Source organism: Ranitomeya variabilis, chromosome 6, assembly GCF_051348905.1.
Source record: "Ranitomeya variabilis isolate aRanVar5 chromosome 6, aRanVar5.hap1, whole genome shotgun sequence".
Classification (NCBI taxonomy): Eukaryota; Metazoa; Chordata; class Amphibia; order Anura; family Dendrobatidae; genus Ranitomeya; species Ranitomeya variabilis.
This window is the reverse complement of record NC_135237.1, coordinates 80,169,643-80,184,018: the sequence shown is the minus strand read 5'-3', so window position 1 is coordinate 80,184,018 and position 14,376 is coordinate 80,169,643. Positions and strand designations below refer to the sequence as shown.

At 41.5% G+C, this 14,376-nt stretch overlaps 1 protein-coding gene across 1 annotated transcript in view; it reads left to right on the top strand.

The window, feature by feature from the left end:
* Nucleotides 1-14,376, top strand: part of DNAH11 (dynein axonemal heavy chain 11) — a 390,030-nt gene that overhangs the window by 176,771 nt on the left and 198,883 nt on the right. Inside the window, exons 39-42 of the mRNA XM_077268714.1 lie at nt 394-588; nt 10,930-11,007; nt 12,009-12,141; nt 14,102-14,229. Coding sequence (XP_077124829.1) covers nt 394-588; nt 10,930-11,007; nt 12,009-12,141; nt 14,102-14,229 — 534 coding nt within the window. The remainder of the gene's footprint in view (nt 1-393; nt 589-10,929; nt 11,008-12,008; nt 12,142-14,101; nt 14,230-14,376) is intronic.

The following is a 14,376-nucleotide window of genomic DNA, read 5'->3' as shown; positions in this document are numbered from 1 at the left end:
CCGAACTCATTAAGAGGTGCACGCCACTTAATGAATTCAGCTCCTCTTCTGAGTGGCTCACACCTCCATGCGCCGCTCCATAAATTATGATTACTGGTAAAAAAAGCCGTCACTTTTCATGAATCGGCCAGGCAGGTGTGACCACGCCTCGGCTCCATCCTCAGCTCCATCCACTTCAGCACAGCTAATCTAAAGTGGCATAAAAATATCAAAAGTCACACAATGTGTTTTGAGAGGGGAGCCCGTTCTCTTGTATACGGTAATTATTATATATCTGCAGATATTATAGCATCTATTGTATTTTTATTTCAAGGTTGATAACAATCATTTTTTATGTAGAAATGTATTTAGCCTCTATTCAGATTAATGTGTTCCCCTAATTCCCGATTCCAGGTACTCATGCGAGCTTTACGAGACTTCAATTTACCTAAGATAGTAACAGATGATGTCCCAATTTTCATGGGCCTGATCAGTGACCTGTTTCCAGCATTGGATGTACCGAGGAAGAGGGACCTTCCTTTTGAACAGATGGTTAAGCAGTCTATGCTTGAGCTTCACTTACAGCCCGAGGAGAGCTTTATTCTCAAAGTAAGAACAAAAATCAATTTATTTTAATTGCGGTCATTAAAATATGTACAGACAGCCTGACATAAACATGAAGGTTAACTTTTATTGTGTGTTTTCTAAAATTGTTCAAGGTTCAAAAACCTTATTATCCTTGGAGGGAATATGACATCAAAAAATGACCTATTGTTTAAAACAGGATTTTATCATGTTTTATAATTTGGGGCAATTTTCTTTATTATTAATTCATATCTCTATGTGTTTTAAAAAATAGATAAATAAAAAAATTTGCATTTTTCACATTGGTCACCAGGTCTAATATTAGACTCCTACTTCCTGTAGGAATAGCAATAGACTGACTCAGACCCTGTTTGCCTAGAAGCATTATCTGAACAAGCTCTAATCTGAGCACATGTCATTGTGAAGAGTGGGGCAGGAGGCGCGCTACAACATCACCTATTGTGAATGGTGGATAGAGGTTAGATTGTAGTGGACAAGGCACACAGTACTCAACAAGGGTGGGTGCATGGATGGGATACCACTCCATAGTCCAATAAACAAAGAAAACCTTGGTACTCCAAATGTCTGCATCTGAAAAGAAGATTCTTTAATATGTAGGCAATCCAAATTATGTATGTGACATTTCGGTCTGTATCTTAAGAGCTTCATCAGCCATACTGAAGATACAGATCACCACAACTAATCTAATGTGTGGAGCTACCAGATGTAACGCTATAGTCATTGCAATCATGTTACCTTTAAGTGTCTGTTTTATCTTTTAATGTCTTTTAGCTGTATTTCCAGTATGTCTGATGAGGGTCTGAGGATACAAAATGAAATGCCTTTATTCTCATCTCTTCGTCAGACATGCTTTGTACTTTCTGTGTGAAATCTGGCAATGGACAAGGATAGCCTCCTCAAAACTTTTCTGGTGGCCTCTTGTTGAGCTAAGAAAACTTAAAGTGAACCTGACAGCTGATACATGCTGCCGGATCTAGGGGCAGCAGGTATCAAGCACTGGCTGTATGATCTCAGCCATATAAGTTTGACCCTGAAACAATGCGACGTTTCAGAGAACATTCTTTGTAAGCCACCTGAGACTGAGCAGTGCTGTAGATTAGTTGGACAGACTGGTCCCTAGATGTTTTTCCCTGCCCGCTGATCTAATTTGACAGTTGTCTGCCTATATACCGCCTGTCTAACTAGTCCGACTTGTGGTTTGGTCCCCGACAACTTTTAAAGTATGTTTTACTCTGAAATGCTGCAACATTTTAGAATCAAACGTACCCAGCTCAGATCATATAACCAGTGCCTGTTACATGCTGCTTCGATTGTGTAAGGGGACCAGTCCTGCTTGTATTACTTCAGCAATGCTCCAAAGTGCAAGTTTAAAAAAAAATTGAGCGGACCAGTTGATGATCGGGTTCTGCCGAACTTGAATCTGTACTTTGGTGCTGTAAAATTCACGTAGTAAGGGCGAGGGGGCTGCAAATGTAAGCAAAACGGGGGTAAGTGCAGGACTGTTGCCCTGCAAACAAATGTGGATAGGGAAATTACTTTGCATAACATAGAATAAAAAAAAATATAAACAATAATAATCTTGGACCAGAAGGCGGACGTCCAAGTGGAGGAGTGGAGCAGTGCCTTGCATATGTAGTTTACTGTACTTGTTAATAAATAAATAAAAAATTATGATGAGGGCTCCCCCCTATTTTTAATAACCAGCCAAAGGAAAGCAAGACAGCTGCTATTAATATCAGCTCCCAGCTGTCTGCTTTTTCTTTTTCTGGCTATTAAAAATGTGGGGACCTTAAAAAAATGACGTGGGAACACCCCTATTTTTAATAACCAGCTAATGCAAAGCAGACAGCTGAGGGCAGATATTAATAGGCTGGGAAGGTCCATGAATATTGGCTAATAAGACCAGCCTTCAGCCGCCCCAGAAAAGGCACATCCATTAGATGCACCAATTCTGGCACTTAACCTCTGCTTTTCCCAATTGCACTGGTGCCGTGGCAAATGGGGGTAATAGTTTTTGGATTTGATGTCAGCTATGTAATGTCAGCTGGCATCAAGCCCAGGGGTTAGTAAAAGAGAGGCGTCTATCAGATACCCCCCCATTACGAACCGCAAAATTAAAAATAAAAAGACACACCCAGGGAAAAATTTTTATTTGAATAAAAACTCCCACACACATTTCATGGTCTACCTATTTATTATTGAAAAACAATTCCAGACACCCGGCTATCACTGCCAAGAGCTGTGCCTGCACCGATTCTGGCAGTTTAACCCCATAAACGCTGCAATCAACATCTATTTCAGCATTTAGAAGGCAGTGAGAGGGAGGGGGCTCCCTCTGCACACCGACCGGCGCCCTCGCAGTGTCATAGCAGGGATTGATCGTTGCCATGGTGACCCAACATCATCATGACCAGGCTACAGCAAGCCCCTTAGACCATGTAATATTGTACCCATAAATTTGTATTTTTATGTAAGAAATAAATAAACAAAAAAAGAACACGTACCTGGTATCGTCATGTCCAGAAAGACCCGCCACATAAAACTTTCACACTAGTTACTCCCGTCAGTGAACACTGTAAAATAAATAAATAAAAAAGGGGCAAAAAATATTGCTTTTTCATCATACCGCTGAACAGAAAGTGGAATAAAACGCGATCAGAAAGACGAATGTAGATAAATATAGTCCCACAAAAAACAAGCTGCCATACAGTTCCATCAGTGGAAAAATTAAAACTTATAGCTCTCAGAATAAAGCTATGCCAAAAAATATTTTTTCTATAAGATAGTTTTACTGTATAAAAGCATAAAAAATAAAAATGCGGTATCTCTGTAATCATACTGACCCGAAGAATAAAGATGCCTTGTCATAAAAAAAAAAAAAACAATCCCTGAATTATTGTTTATTCTGCCTCCCAAAAATTGGAATAGAAAGCGATCAAAAAACCTTGTTCTCGAAAATGGTACTAATAAAAATGTAAACTTGTCTCGCAAAAAATAAGCCCTCGGTCTGCAGAAATATGGAAAAATTATAGCTCTCAAAATATGGCAATATAAACACTTGTTGCAATAAAAAGTGTTTTTAGTGTGTGATGGCAGCCAAACATAAAAAAAAATATAAGTCTGGTATCCGGGGGAAGAAGGCTTATAGCGCCGAAACGCGCGTAGGGGACAGGTGGCACCGCAGATTCTCAGCGCCCTCTCAGGTAATATATGCTCCTTACTCTCTGACCGCACTGGTTCTCTGTTGCTCTCAGGTACAGGGGTGGTTTACAGCCCTCCTTACACACTTGCACTTTCTGTGATTATGTAGATCATTGGTAGTCTTTGAGCAAATACAGTATTTTTTGTTTGACCTGAGCGGGTTCTGTCTCTCTGTGGTGCCATCTGCCCATGGTTCACTTTGTCATATCCCTATTTTACTTTGTTTGTGTATTATGTCGTTTGTTTGGCATCTTTTCTAATAAACTTTAGTTATTTACATTTCTCTGTTGGTGTTCTGTTCTCATATGATTCTATGTTTGGCATTTCTGTAGCGATGAGAGCCCGCCTAATTTACGCATGCGTGTCTCCAGAAGCACAATTGGGTATAATGTACTTGGCACTACAACATACAGGGCGCTACAATGTATGTGCACTACAATTGCAGTTTTCTAGAAACATCCATGGAGTTAAAATTGTCATTACACCTGTATGGTGTTTGGTATAAGTCATTAGTTGCATTGTAGTATTTACTCACTGTTTGATGTATATCCATGACTGTGGCCACTCTAGATACTATCAGTTTGAAGGTGTTATAGCATGTTGCCAGCCACAATGTGTTTGATCATTTAACCACCCCCTGCTGGCCCCAGCTGCCAAATTATCCCCACCCTGGTCCCACAATCCATCTCTTCAGACCCAGCATTGGACTATAAATGTAGAACCATCCTTAGGGGTGCACGCAAGTGGGGGTGCACACGTCTCAGAAGCAAAGTGTCACGGAAGATAAGCGTCGTGATACAGCAGTTATTCCATGGCAGTTAGTCAGGGCAGGAGTCAGGTAACCCACACTCTGCTCTCCCTTCTATCCATGTGCTTTATTCCTATCCTCCTATGTTCCCTTGCAATCCACATCTACCGCCCAATCCCCCCTCCATCACGACTCGTATACATCAGCCCCTCACTCCTTCCCTCTCCCATGTACAGCTCCCATGCACTTCTCACCTTCCTGAAAAACCTCAGCCCATCTTACCCAAACACACTGCACAAAAAAACTTCATACATTTCCAAAAACTACTTGCTTTTTATCTTCTTACTCCTTCTGATTTCAGGGGACATCTCCCCAAACCCCGGTCCCCCATCCCCCAACCTCAACCACTACCCTACCTCATATCAAAACCATACTAACCTTATTAATATTACTTGCACTCCCTCATCTCTCCCTTTCAATTGTGCCCTTTGGAATCCACGGTCTGTATGTAACAAGCTTCCTTTCCTGCACAACTACTTTGTGAACAACTCTCTCAATCTGTTGGCCCTCACTGAAACCTGGATCCAGGACTCTGACACTGTCTCCCCTGCTGCCATTTCCCATGGTGGCCTTCAATTCTCCCATTCCCCAAGACCCACAAACAGACCTGGTGGTGGAGTCGGCATACTCTTGTCCCCACAATGCACGTTCCAGGTTATACCCCCAGTTCCATCACTTTCATTCCCTTCTTTTGAGGTCCACACCATCAGGCTCTTCCGTCCCCTCTCCCTCAGAGTAGCGGTCATATACCGGCCCCCAGGCTCACCCACCCACTTCCTGGACCACTTCTCAGCCTGGCTTCCGCACTTCATGTCCTCAGAACTACCAACCCTTATCCTGGGAGACTTCAACATTCCCATTAACAGCCCCACTTCCACATCTGCATCCCAGCTTCTATCACTAACCACTTCTCTAGGCCTCTCACAGCTCTCAACCTCTGAAACACACAAAGACAGTAACACCCTGGACCTGGTCTTTGTCCGGCTCTGTTCAATCTCCTACCTAGATAACTCACCGCTTCCCCTCTCTGACCACAACATTCTCTCCTTCACACTCACAATTCCTCGCCCACCCCAGCACACTCCTACCTATCACACATTCAGAAATCTACAAGCCATTAACCCTCATACACTTTCAGACTCCTTACACTCATCATTGTCCCCAATCTCTTCTTTTTCCTGTCCTGATCTGGCTGTACATCACTTCAATGACACTCTTAGAAGCACCCTAGACCAAGTAGCTCCCCTCACCCTCAGAACCTCCAAACACAGAGTAAAACAGCCCTGGCTCACATCGCAAACCCGATTTCTCCAGCGATGCTCTAGAAGTGCTGAACGCTTATGGAGGAAAACTCACACACCAGAAGACTTCACACACTTCAAATTTATGTTAAGAACCTATAACTCTGCCCTTCACCTCGCCAAACAGACCTACTATACCACCCTGATCTCCTATCTATCCTACAACCCCAAGAAACTTTTTAACACCTTTCACTCCCTCCTCAGGCCAAAAGCACAAGACACTATCACAGACATTTGTGCTGATGACCTGGCCTCCCACTTTATAGAGAAAATAGACAATATCCGTCAGGAAATCCGCTCCCAGACACCAAGTGCAATGACTCCCATTCCTTCCTGCATCTCCCCTTACTCACTCTCTACATTCGATCCCATCACAGAAGAAGTCTCCAAGCTCCTCTCCTCTTCTCATCCGACTACATGCACCACCGACCCCATTCCCTCACACCTCCTCCAGTCTCTCTCTCCAGTCGTCACAACTCACCTAACTACAATTTTTAATCTCTCCCTCTCCTCTGGCATTTTCCCCTCCTCCTTCAAACATTCTATCATTACTCCATTACTAAAAAAACCCACCCTTGACCCATCATGCACAAACAACTACAGACCGGTCTCCAATCTCCCCTTCATCTCAAAACTCCTGGAGCGCCTGATCTACTCCCGCCTTACCCGTTACCTCTCCACTCATTCCCTCCTAGACCCTTCACAGTCCGGTTTCCGCCCCCTACATTCGACAGAACTGCACTCATCAAGGTGACCAATGACCTTCTGACAGCAAAATGTAATGGTGACCACTCTCTGCTCATTCTCCTCGACCTCTCTGCAGCTTTCGACACTGTTGACCACCCTCTCCTACTCTCTAGGCTCCAGTCACTAGGCATTAAGGACACTGCTCTCTCCTGGTTCTCCTCCTACCTTTCTGAACGCTCCTTCAGTGTTCTGTTCTCTGGCTCCACTTCATCTCCTCTTCCTCTCACTGTTGGGGTACCTCAGGGCTCAGTCCTTGGCCCCCTTCTCTTCTCCCTCTACACAGCCCCAATTGGACAGACCATCAGCAGAATTGGCTTTCAGTACCATCTTTACGCTGATGACACACAACTATAAACGTCATCCCCTGACCTTACCCCCGCTGTACTACAGAACGCCACTGACTGTCTGCAGTCTCCAACATCATGTCCGCTTTCTATCTGAAGTTCAACCCCTCTCCAAACCTGAACTTCTGCTCCCGCCTTCTACTAACCTCCCTAAATCTGACATTTCCCTCTCCTTGGGTGGCACCATAATAACACCCCGGCAGCAGGCGCGCTGTCTGGGTGTTATGTTTGATTCCGATCTCTCCTTCACCTCCCACATACAATCTCTTGCCCGCTCGTGCCGCTTACACCTAAAGAACATCTCCAGAATCCGCCCTTTTCTCACCATGGAGACAACAAAAACTCTCACTGTCGCCCTAATCCACTCCCGCCTGGACTACTGTAACGCTCTACTAATTGGCCTCCCTGTTACTCGACTTTCCCCTCCCCAGTCTATCCTTAATGTGGCAGCTAGGGTCCTCCATCTGGCTAATCGTTACTCGGGCATGTCCGCTTTTCGCCAGTCATTACACTGGCTGCCCATTCATGACAGGATACAATTCAAAGTACTTGTTCTCACCCACAAAGCTCTCTACAGTGCGGCACCCCCTTACATCTCCTCCCTCATTTCTGTCTATCGGCCTAGCCGACCACTGCGCTCTGCAAACGACTTTCGAATAACCTCTGCACTAATCCGTACCTCCCACTCCCGACTCCAAGACTTCTCCCGTGCTGCGCCAATTCTCTGGAATGCTCTACCCCAAGATATTAGGACCATCCACAACTTGCATAGTTTTAGACGCTCGCTCAAAACACATTTGTTCAGAGCTGCCTACCACAATAACTAATCAAAGTCATTTTATGTTTGTGTGTGCGTGTAGCCCATTCACTATCTCCATCTACCCCCCACCGCCTGAAGATGGCTGGACCATCATTGTAAATACATCATTGTAAATACACACCTGTACTTTGTATCTCCCCCACCTCATTGTAGATTGTAAGTTCTCACGAGCAGGGTCGTCTTATTTTGTCTTATTTTGCTTTATTACTGTATTGTTAACGTTGTTACCTATGACTGTTGTGTTTGAAACTGTTAAACTGTAAAGCGCTGCGGAATATGTTGGCGCTATATAAATAAAGATTATTATTATTATTATTAGATATATTTCCAAAGGGGTATAATTTAAAAAATGGGGTCACTTGAGAGAAGATGCTAGCACTTTGGGGCTCTGTATGTGGAGTCCGGAAATATTTCTAGGAAAATCTGCACTCCAGGAGGCAAATGGCGCTCCGTCCCTCCCGAGTCTTGCCATATGGCTAAACAGTACTGTACAACCACATAGTGGGTATTTTTGCATTCAGCAGAAATTGTGGGACAAATTGTGGTGCCATTTTTATTCATTTTCTCTTTTGAAAATATAAAATCTGAGGCTAAAACAAAATTTCGGTGATAAAAATGCAATGTTTTTTTCACTGCCCAATGGCATAAAATTCTGTAACACAACTGTTTTGTTAATATGATCACTGCGATGAATTCATTGAGCGGAGTAGTTTGTAACATGGGTTCACTTATGCCCTTCTGGCACCTTAAGGGTGCTTCGCCCCTTCTGAGCTCTGCACTGTGCCTCAAAAGTAGTTTTCGACCACTTATGGGATGTCTGTGTACTCAGGAGAAGTTTTAAAACAAATTTTGAGGTCCATTTTCTCCAGCTATCCTTCTGAAAATGAAAGAAAATAGTACTAAAACAATTTTTTCGTGGTAAATTTTTATTTTTTTAAATTTTCCTAGATCAACAATGTAAAAGTCTGTGAAGTGCCTCTGGGTTTAAGGTGCTCACCACACATCTAGTTAAATTCTTCTATCTTTTTGAAAATGAAAACATTTGGGGCTGAAAAGAACATTTTTGTGTGAAAAGTATGATTTTTTTATTTTCACGGCTCTGTTATAAACTTCTGTGAAGCATCTAGGGTTCAAGTGGAGTCACTTGTGGGAGAGGGTTTCCACTGTTTAGTCACATCAGGGGCTCTCCAAACGTGACATGGCATCCGCTTTCGATTCCAGCTCAAAAAGTCAAACGGAGTTCCTTCTCGTCTTAACCCTGTCGTGCACCCAAAAGTTGTTTTCCCCCACATATGGGTATTGGTGTAATCAGGAGAAATTGCAAAACAAATTTTGGATTCCATTTGCCCTTGTTACCGTTGTGAAAACAAAACAAATTGGGTCTAAAATAAAATTTTTGTGAAAAAAAGTTAAATATTCATTTTTTCCTTCCACAGTCTGTGAAGCACCTGAAGGTTTAATACATTTCTTGAATGTGGTTTTGAGTACCTTGAGGGGTGTAATTTTTAGAATGGTGTCATTTTGGGGTATTTTTTTGTCATAACGTCACTTCACATGTGATGTAGTCATTTAAAGAAACGATTTTGTAAATTTTGCTGGAAAAATGAGAAATCGCTGTTCAAGTTTTACCGCTTCTAACTTATTAACAAAAAAAAATGTTTAAAAAATTGTGCTGATGTAAAGTAGATATGTGGCAAATCTTATTTATTAACTGTTTTGTGACATAACTCTCTGGTTTCAAGGCATGAAAATTAAAAACTTGCAAATTGTAAGGTTTCAAAACTTTACAATTTATTCTTTTCACAAATAAACTCAAGTCATATTGATCTAATTTTATCACTACCATCAAGCTGAGAAAGCAGTCTCCGAATCAGTGGGATCTGTTGAAACATCCCAAAGTTATTACCACATAAAGTAACACTGGTCAGAATTGTAAAAATTGGCCTGGTCAAGAAGGTGAAAACAGGCTTGGGTGGTAAAGGGGTTTAGGAAGATGAAACAACCCCTTTAACACTAGAAGTCCCAGAAATTTCGAGCTCTCAGGGTTCCAAAGGTAGAAATGTTAAATGACCCCTCTCTGGGACTTCTAGTGTTAAGTTATCTACTTTCATAAGGTGAAAACAGGCTTGGGTGGTGAAGGGGTTAATAGGCTGTAAAGGTCCATGGATATTGGCCCCTTCCCAACATAATAAGACCAGCTCACATCTATATGTTTTCCCTTGGGGTTATTAAAAATAGGGAGGACCCCACGTCTTTGTTTTAAATTATTTGTTTTACACTATCCTAACACTACTCAGAGCACAATAGCGGCCCCACCTGTGATTCGGCGGTTATACAGACCGAGTCATGGGTGGCACCAATACTTGACATGGCTGTTATGGCTGCGGACTTGCCCACAGCCTAAAAGCTTTTTGAGAGGCTGCACTGCAGTGTTTCAACGATCTTTATTTGGCACCTAAACCGAACAGTTAAACGGTCTTCTAGGAAAAAGTCTGTGTTCAAAGTTCAGCACCAGACTACACAGGGGTGCACGCTGCTCAAATTCATTAATTGGAATGAATCTCTTCCAACAATTGAGCTTTTGGTAAGTTTTTGATGCTGTATGTTTTTGCTGCATCAAAAAAAATCCATTGTGATAGAACTGTAAGATGATGTGTTTTTGATGCAGCAAAAATAAACAGCATCAAAAACACACCAAAAGTTAATTTGTGGGAAGAGGTTTGTGCCAATTAATGAATCTGAGTAGCGTGCACCCCTGTGAAAAGCACCAGAACTGTAGTAGGATTTCTGGCATAAAAAACACTTAAAATTCATTAATCTAGCTCAACCCATTTAGGTTGAATTGCTCCAAAATAGCATGAAAATGGCAAAAGTTGCAAAATTTTTGCTTTACTTTGCCCTTGTGTGGCGAAGAAGCTTTGATGAATCAACCCCAAAGTATATTAGAAAGTTTTTTATTTTTACATAATAATTATGCTTTATTAGCATAAAACTGGAAGACAAAGGCTCCTTTTAGAAGGACAATTCAATGCAATTCTGATGTACTTTATAATGTAAAGTGTAGAAATGTGTCACATTTAATATATGCAGTATTAGCTTAACATAAAATATATCTTCTTTTAGGTGGTTCAGCTGGAGGAGTTACTAGCTGTGCGACACTCTGTCTTTGTGGTCGGAAATGCAGGAACAGGAAAGAGCAAGGTAGGAGAATAAAACAATTGTGCTGATAAAAGGAGGGTGGAATTTATCTTTCCCTCTATGCATCAAAAAGTTGTAAAATTTGTCACAAGGTATATTTGCGCAAATGATTTTGAGAATCTTTGCCAATTTGTACCAGGCCTCTCATTTTTCTAAAAATAAAAAAGGCAGGTGGCTCCCTTAATTTTCCCTGCACTTTCTTATTCTAATGCGCAGTGAGCCCAAGGAAACCTAAAAGTTGGGAAATTCTTGCACAAGGTGTATTAGCGCACAAAAAAAAGAGAATTTTTGACAATTTGTTACAGGCCCATCACTTTTTTTTTTGTTGTTGTTGAAGACTGGCTTATGAAAGGCTAGACTTAATAAATTCCCAATTTGTCTTTGAACTTTTTCCAAAAAAGTTCACTCATTTGGCTCATCAAAGGGGCAAAAAACATTTTTTATTAAATAGATGTTTGATATATTTTGTGCTCTTATATAACTTGTCCACTTAGCCAGATAATGTACAGCCACATTCTTTTATATATTGCGTAGGAAGCTTCTACAGTTTTTATTTTCATTTTAGATTTAAGGACATGAGTAGTTAAACAATTGTCATTTGGATGGCTTTAAAAGTCAATTTTATTAAAATTGCTTCAGTTTTCTGCTTAAGCGAACAATTACAATTTATAACTGCAGCTATTTTAATTTCAAATAAATTGACCTTTAAAAAAAAAACCTAACCTGCAATTTGTGACTTCATTCGAGATCTGGCTTTGTGACAGTTATTTGTAGAATTTCTTTTCTTGCACACATACAATACTTCTGCACTTATTCTCTTTCATCACAACTACGGTAATTACACTATGGTCTGTATAACTTAATTGCTTCCATTTTTCTCCGAATGTCTTCGTAATTACTGATGATTTATATTCGGAAACTATTCGGAAATAATGGAATGCGTAGGCAAATATAGCATTAATATGAACTATTCTACCTAAATTGTAATTTTTTTACATTTTCAGGTTTTAAAGACACTAAACCGGACGTATATTAACCGCAAACAAAAACCAGTTTGGAATGATTTAAACCCAAAAGCAGTCACCACTGATGAACTCTTTGGCTTTATCCATCCCAGCACACGAGAATGGAAAGATGGTGATAACCTTTTCAATAGATCATTTTATAAAAAATATTTTGATGCAAATCGATTTGCAAGACCTGGTCCAGCAACCACATCGGTAAGCTGTGGTCGCTTGGCAGGAGCCCGGGAAATATCCTCTACCTCCCAGCATCTGCGGTTCTTTATTTGATTAGCCAGTCTGGCACGACGTTACCCTGCAACAATGATGCCGCCTGATGCTGCGTCAGGTAAGAGGCAGCTCTCAGGGCTCTTGTCTAGCAACCACAGATTACTGACATGACTGATGAACTCGACAGTGCAAATCGATTTGCACCAACTCTTCTCAACAGCTGAAGTCCTCTCTGCCAGGTACTATACTGTACATGTATAGCATGATTATTGTGCAGTCACAATATTGTGTCTGTGAGGCCAACAAGAATAGATAAGCTGCTAATTTTTAGGGATTAATCCCTATGTAAAGGTGGAGAAAATGGTGTAACACCCCGCTGAAGACCTCTGTTGTTTAATCTGTGAAAAATGTACTGAATTGCATGATTTTATCCTGGAGGCTGCAGTTCCTGTTAGTTAGGGGTGACAGGGTTAACCGTAGTGTCAGCCCATAGTTGGGGAGAAGTGATAGGGACCTGTGTGTTAGTTCCTGGTTTGTAGTCAGTTGGCAGTGAACTAGAGAAGATAAACAGTATTTCAAAGAAGTAGCAAGCCTTACAACAGAGCCGGCATGATGCCTTCTCAGCAAGGTAAGTTGAGAAGCCTAATAGAAGAGTTTCAGAGTGCAGGTGAAGTGTTAGCCAGACCTGGAGAAGGAATACGGGGTCAGCCAGGCTGGGGAACGTCCGTAAGATGGTAACTAGAGCTCCCATACTCTGTTCACACAGAGTGCAGTTAGGGTGCAGTGGTCACAGCATAAAACACTGGACCTGTACCAGGAAGATTGAGATCCCCAGCGTAGCCTGCTTTACGCCAACAACATTCACCACAAGCTATGTGCCGCTGTCTATAACTGCCATGTATGTGCCTCTGTCTTGCGAGACACAAGAAAATATATTCAAGAACTGTACCCGCTATTTATCTATCTATAGTTCCAACACTTGGTAAAGAAGAGTTTATTTTTCTAAAACTGTCTGGTTTATTATCCATGAATGTGAATGGTCGCCAGCTCAACCGTGACACAGCAGAGTCCATCTTGAGTGGCGTTTATGGTAAAGAACTTTAGTGCACACACCCAGGGATCTGTTTGGTATTTATGGCTTTCTAAGTAAACCTCCGCCAGGGAAGTTCCTTACACATACATGCGCATCACCACTATTCATTGCCGATTGATGGAACAGAGAAAGTCAAATGTAATAGTTCTAATTGTTATGGTGGTCCAACCTACTTAAAGGGAACCTGGCATGTAAAAAAATGCTATTAACCTCCAGATATGGGATTAAATGAAGGTTATTAGCGTTCTGAAGCTGCCCAGCACATGAACTGAGAGCCCCTTTGCTGGGAGGAAATGAAATGTATTCCTCAGTGCTGCCTCGAGCTTTCAGTCATAGAGGTGCAGACGGCGCAGCTTTAGTCACCGCTCAGTGCATAGTGAGAAAGGTCTGTAACCGCGTCCTGGCACTGACTGACAGCCGGCTCAGCATTAGAGCACTGAGTGGTGACTGAAGCCACATCCCTATGAATGAAAGCCCGAGGCTGCTGGGAGGAATAAAGTTATTTTCCTCCTAGTAGCCAAGCTCTGAGTTCGGACACCGAGCATCTTCAGAACACTAATAACCTGCAGGTTAACCCTATATAGCATTTTATTACATGACGGGTTCAATTTAAATGATCAGCCCATAATACATTTTTATTGCACAGATTTTACCGTAAGAACATTCATGGTGGATTTTCTTTTGAACTGAAATCACCATTACTTTAGGGGCACTATGTACACACTTCTACAGTTCAATCTGCCATTTTGACATTTTATAATTTATTTTTTAGGTCTCTTCTCAAATCTTATGAGAGAACAGGCAAACATAACTCACGAGGGTCCTAAATGGATTGTGCTTGATGGAGACATTGATCCCATGTGGATTGAATCACTGAACACCGTAATGGATGACAATAAGGTGAACTTTAAAAAAAAGTTTGAAGACCTTATATACAGTAACGATCACTAAGGCAGTATTGGAGAAAGCTTTTATAACCTCAGTTTGCCTCCAGTTTTTAGACATCAATAAACATATCTATTGGGTACATATATAATTTACTACACC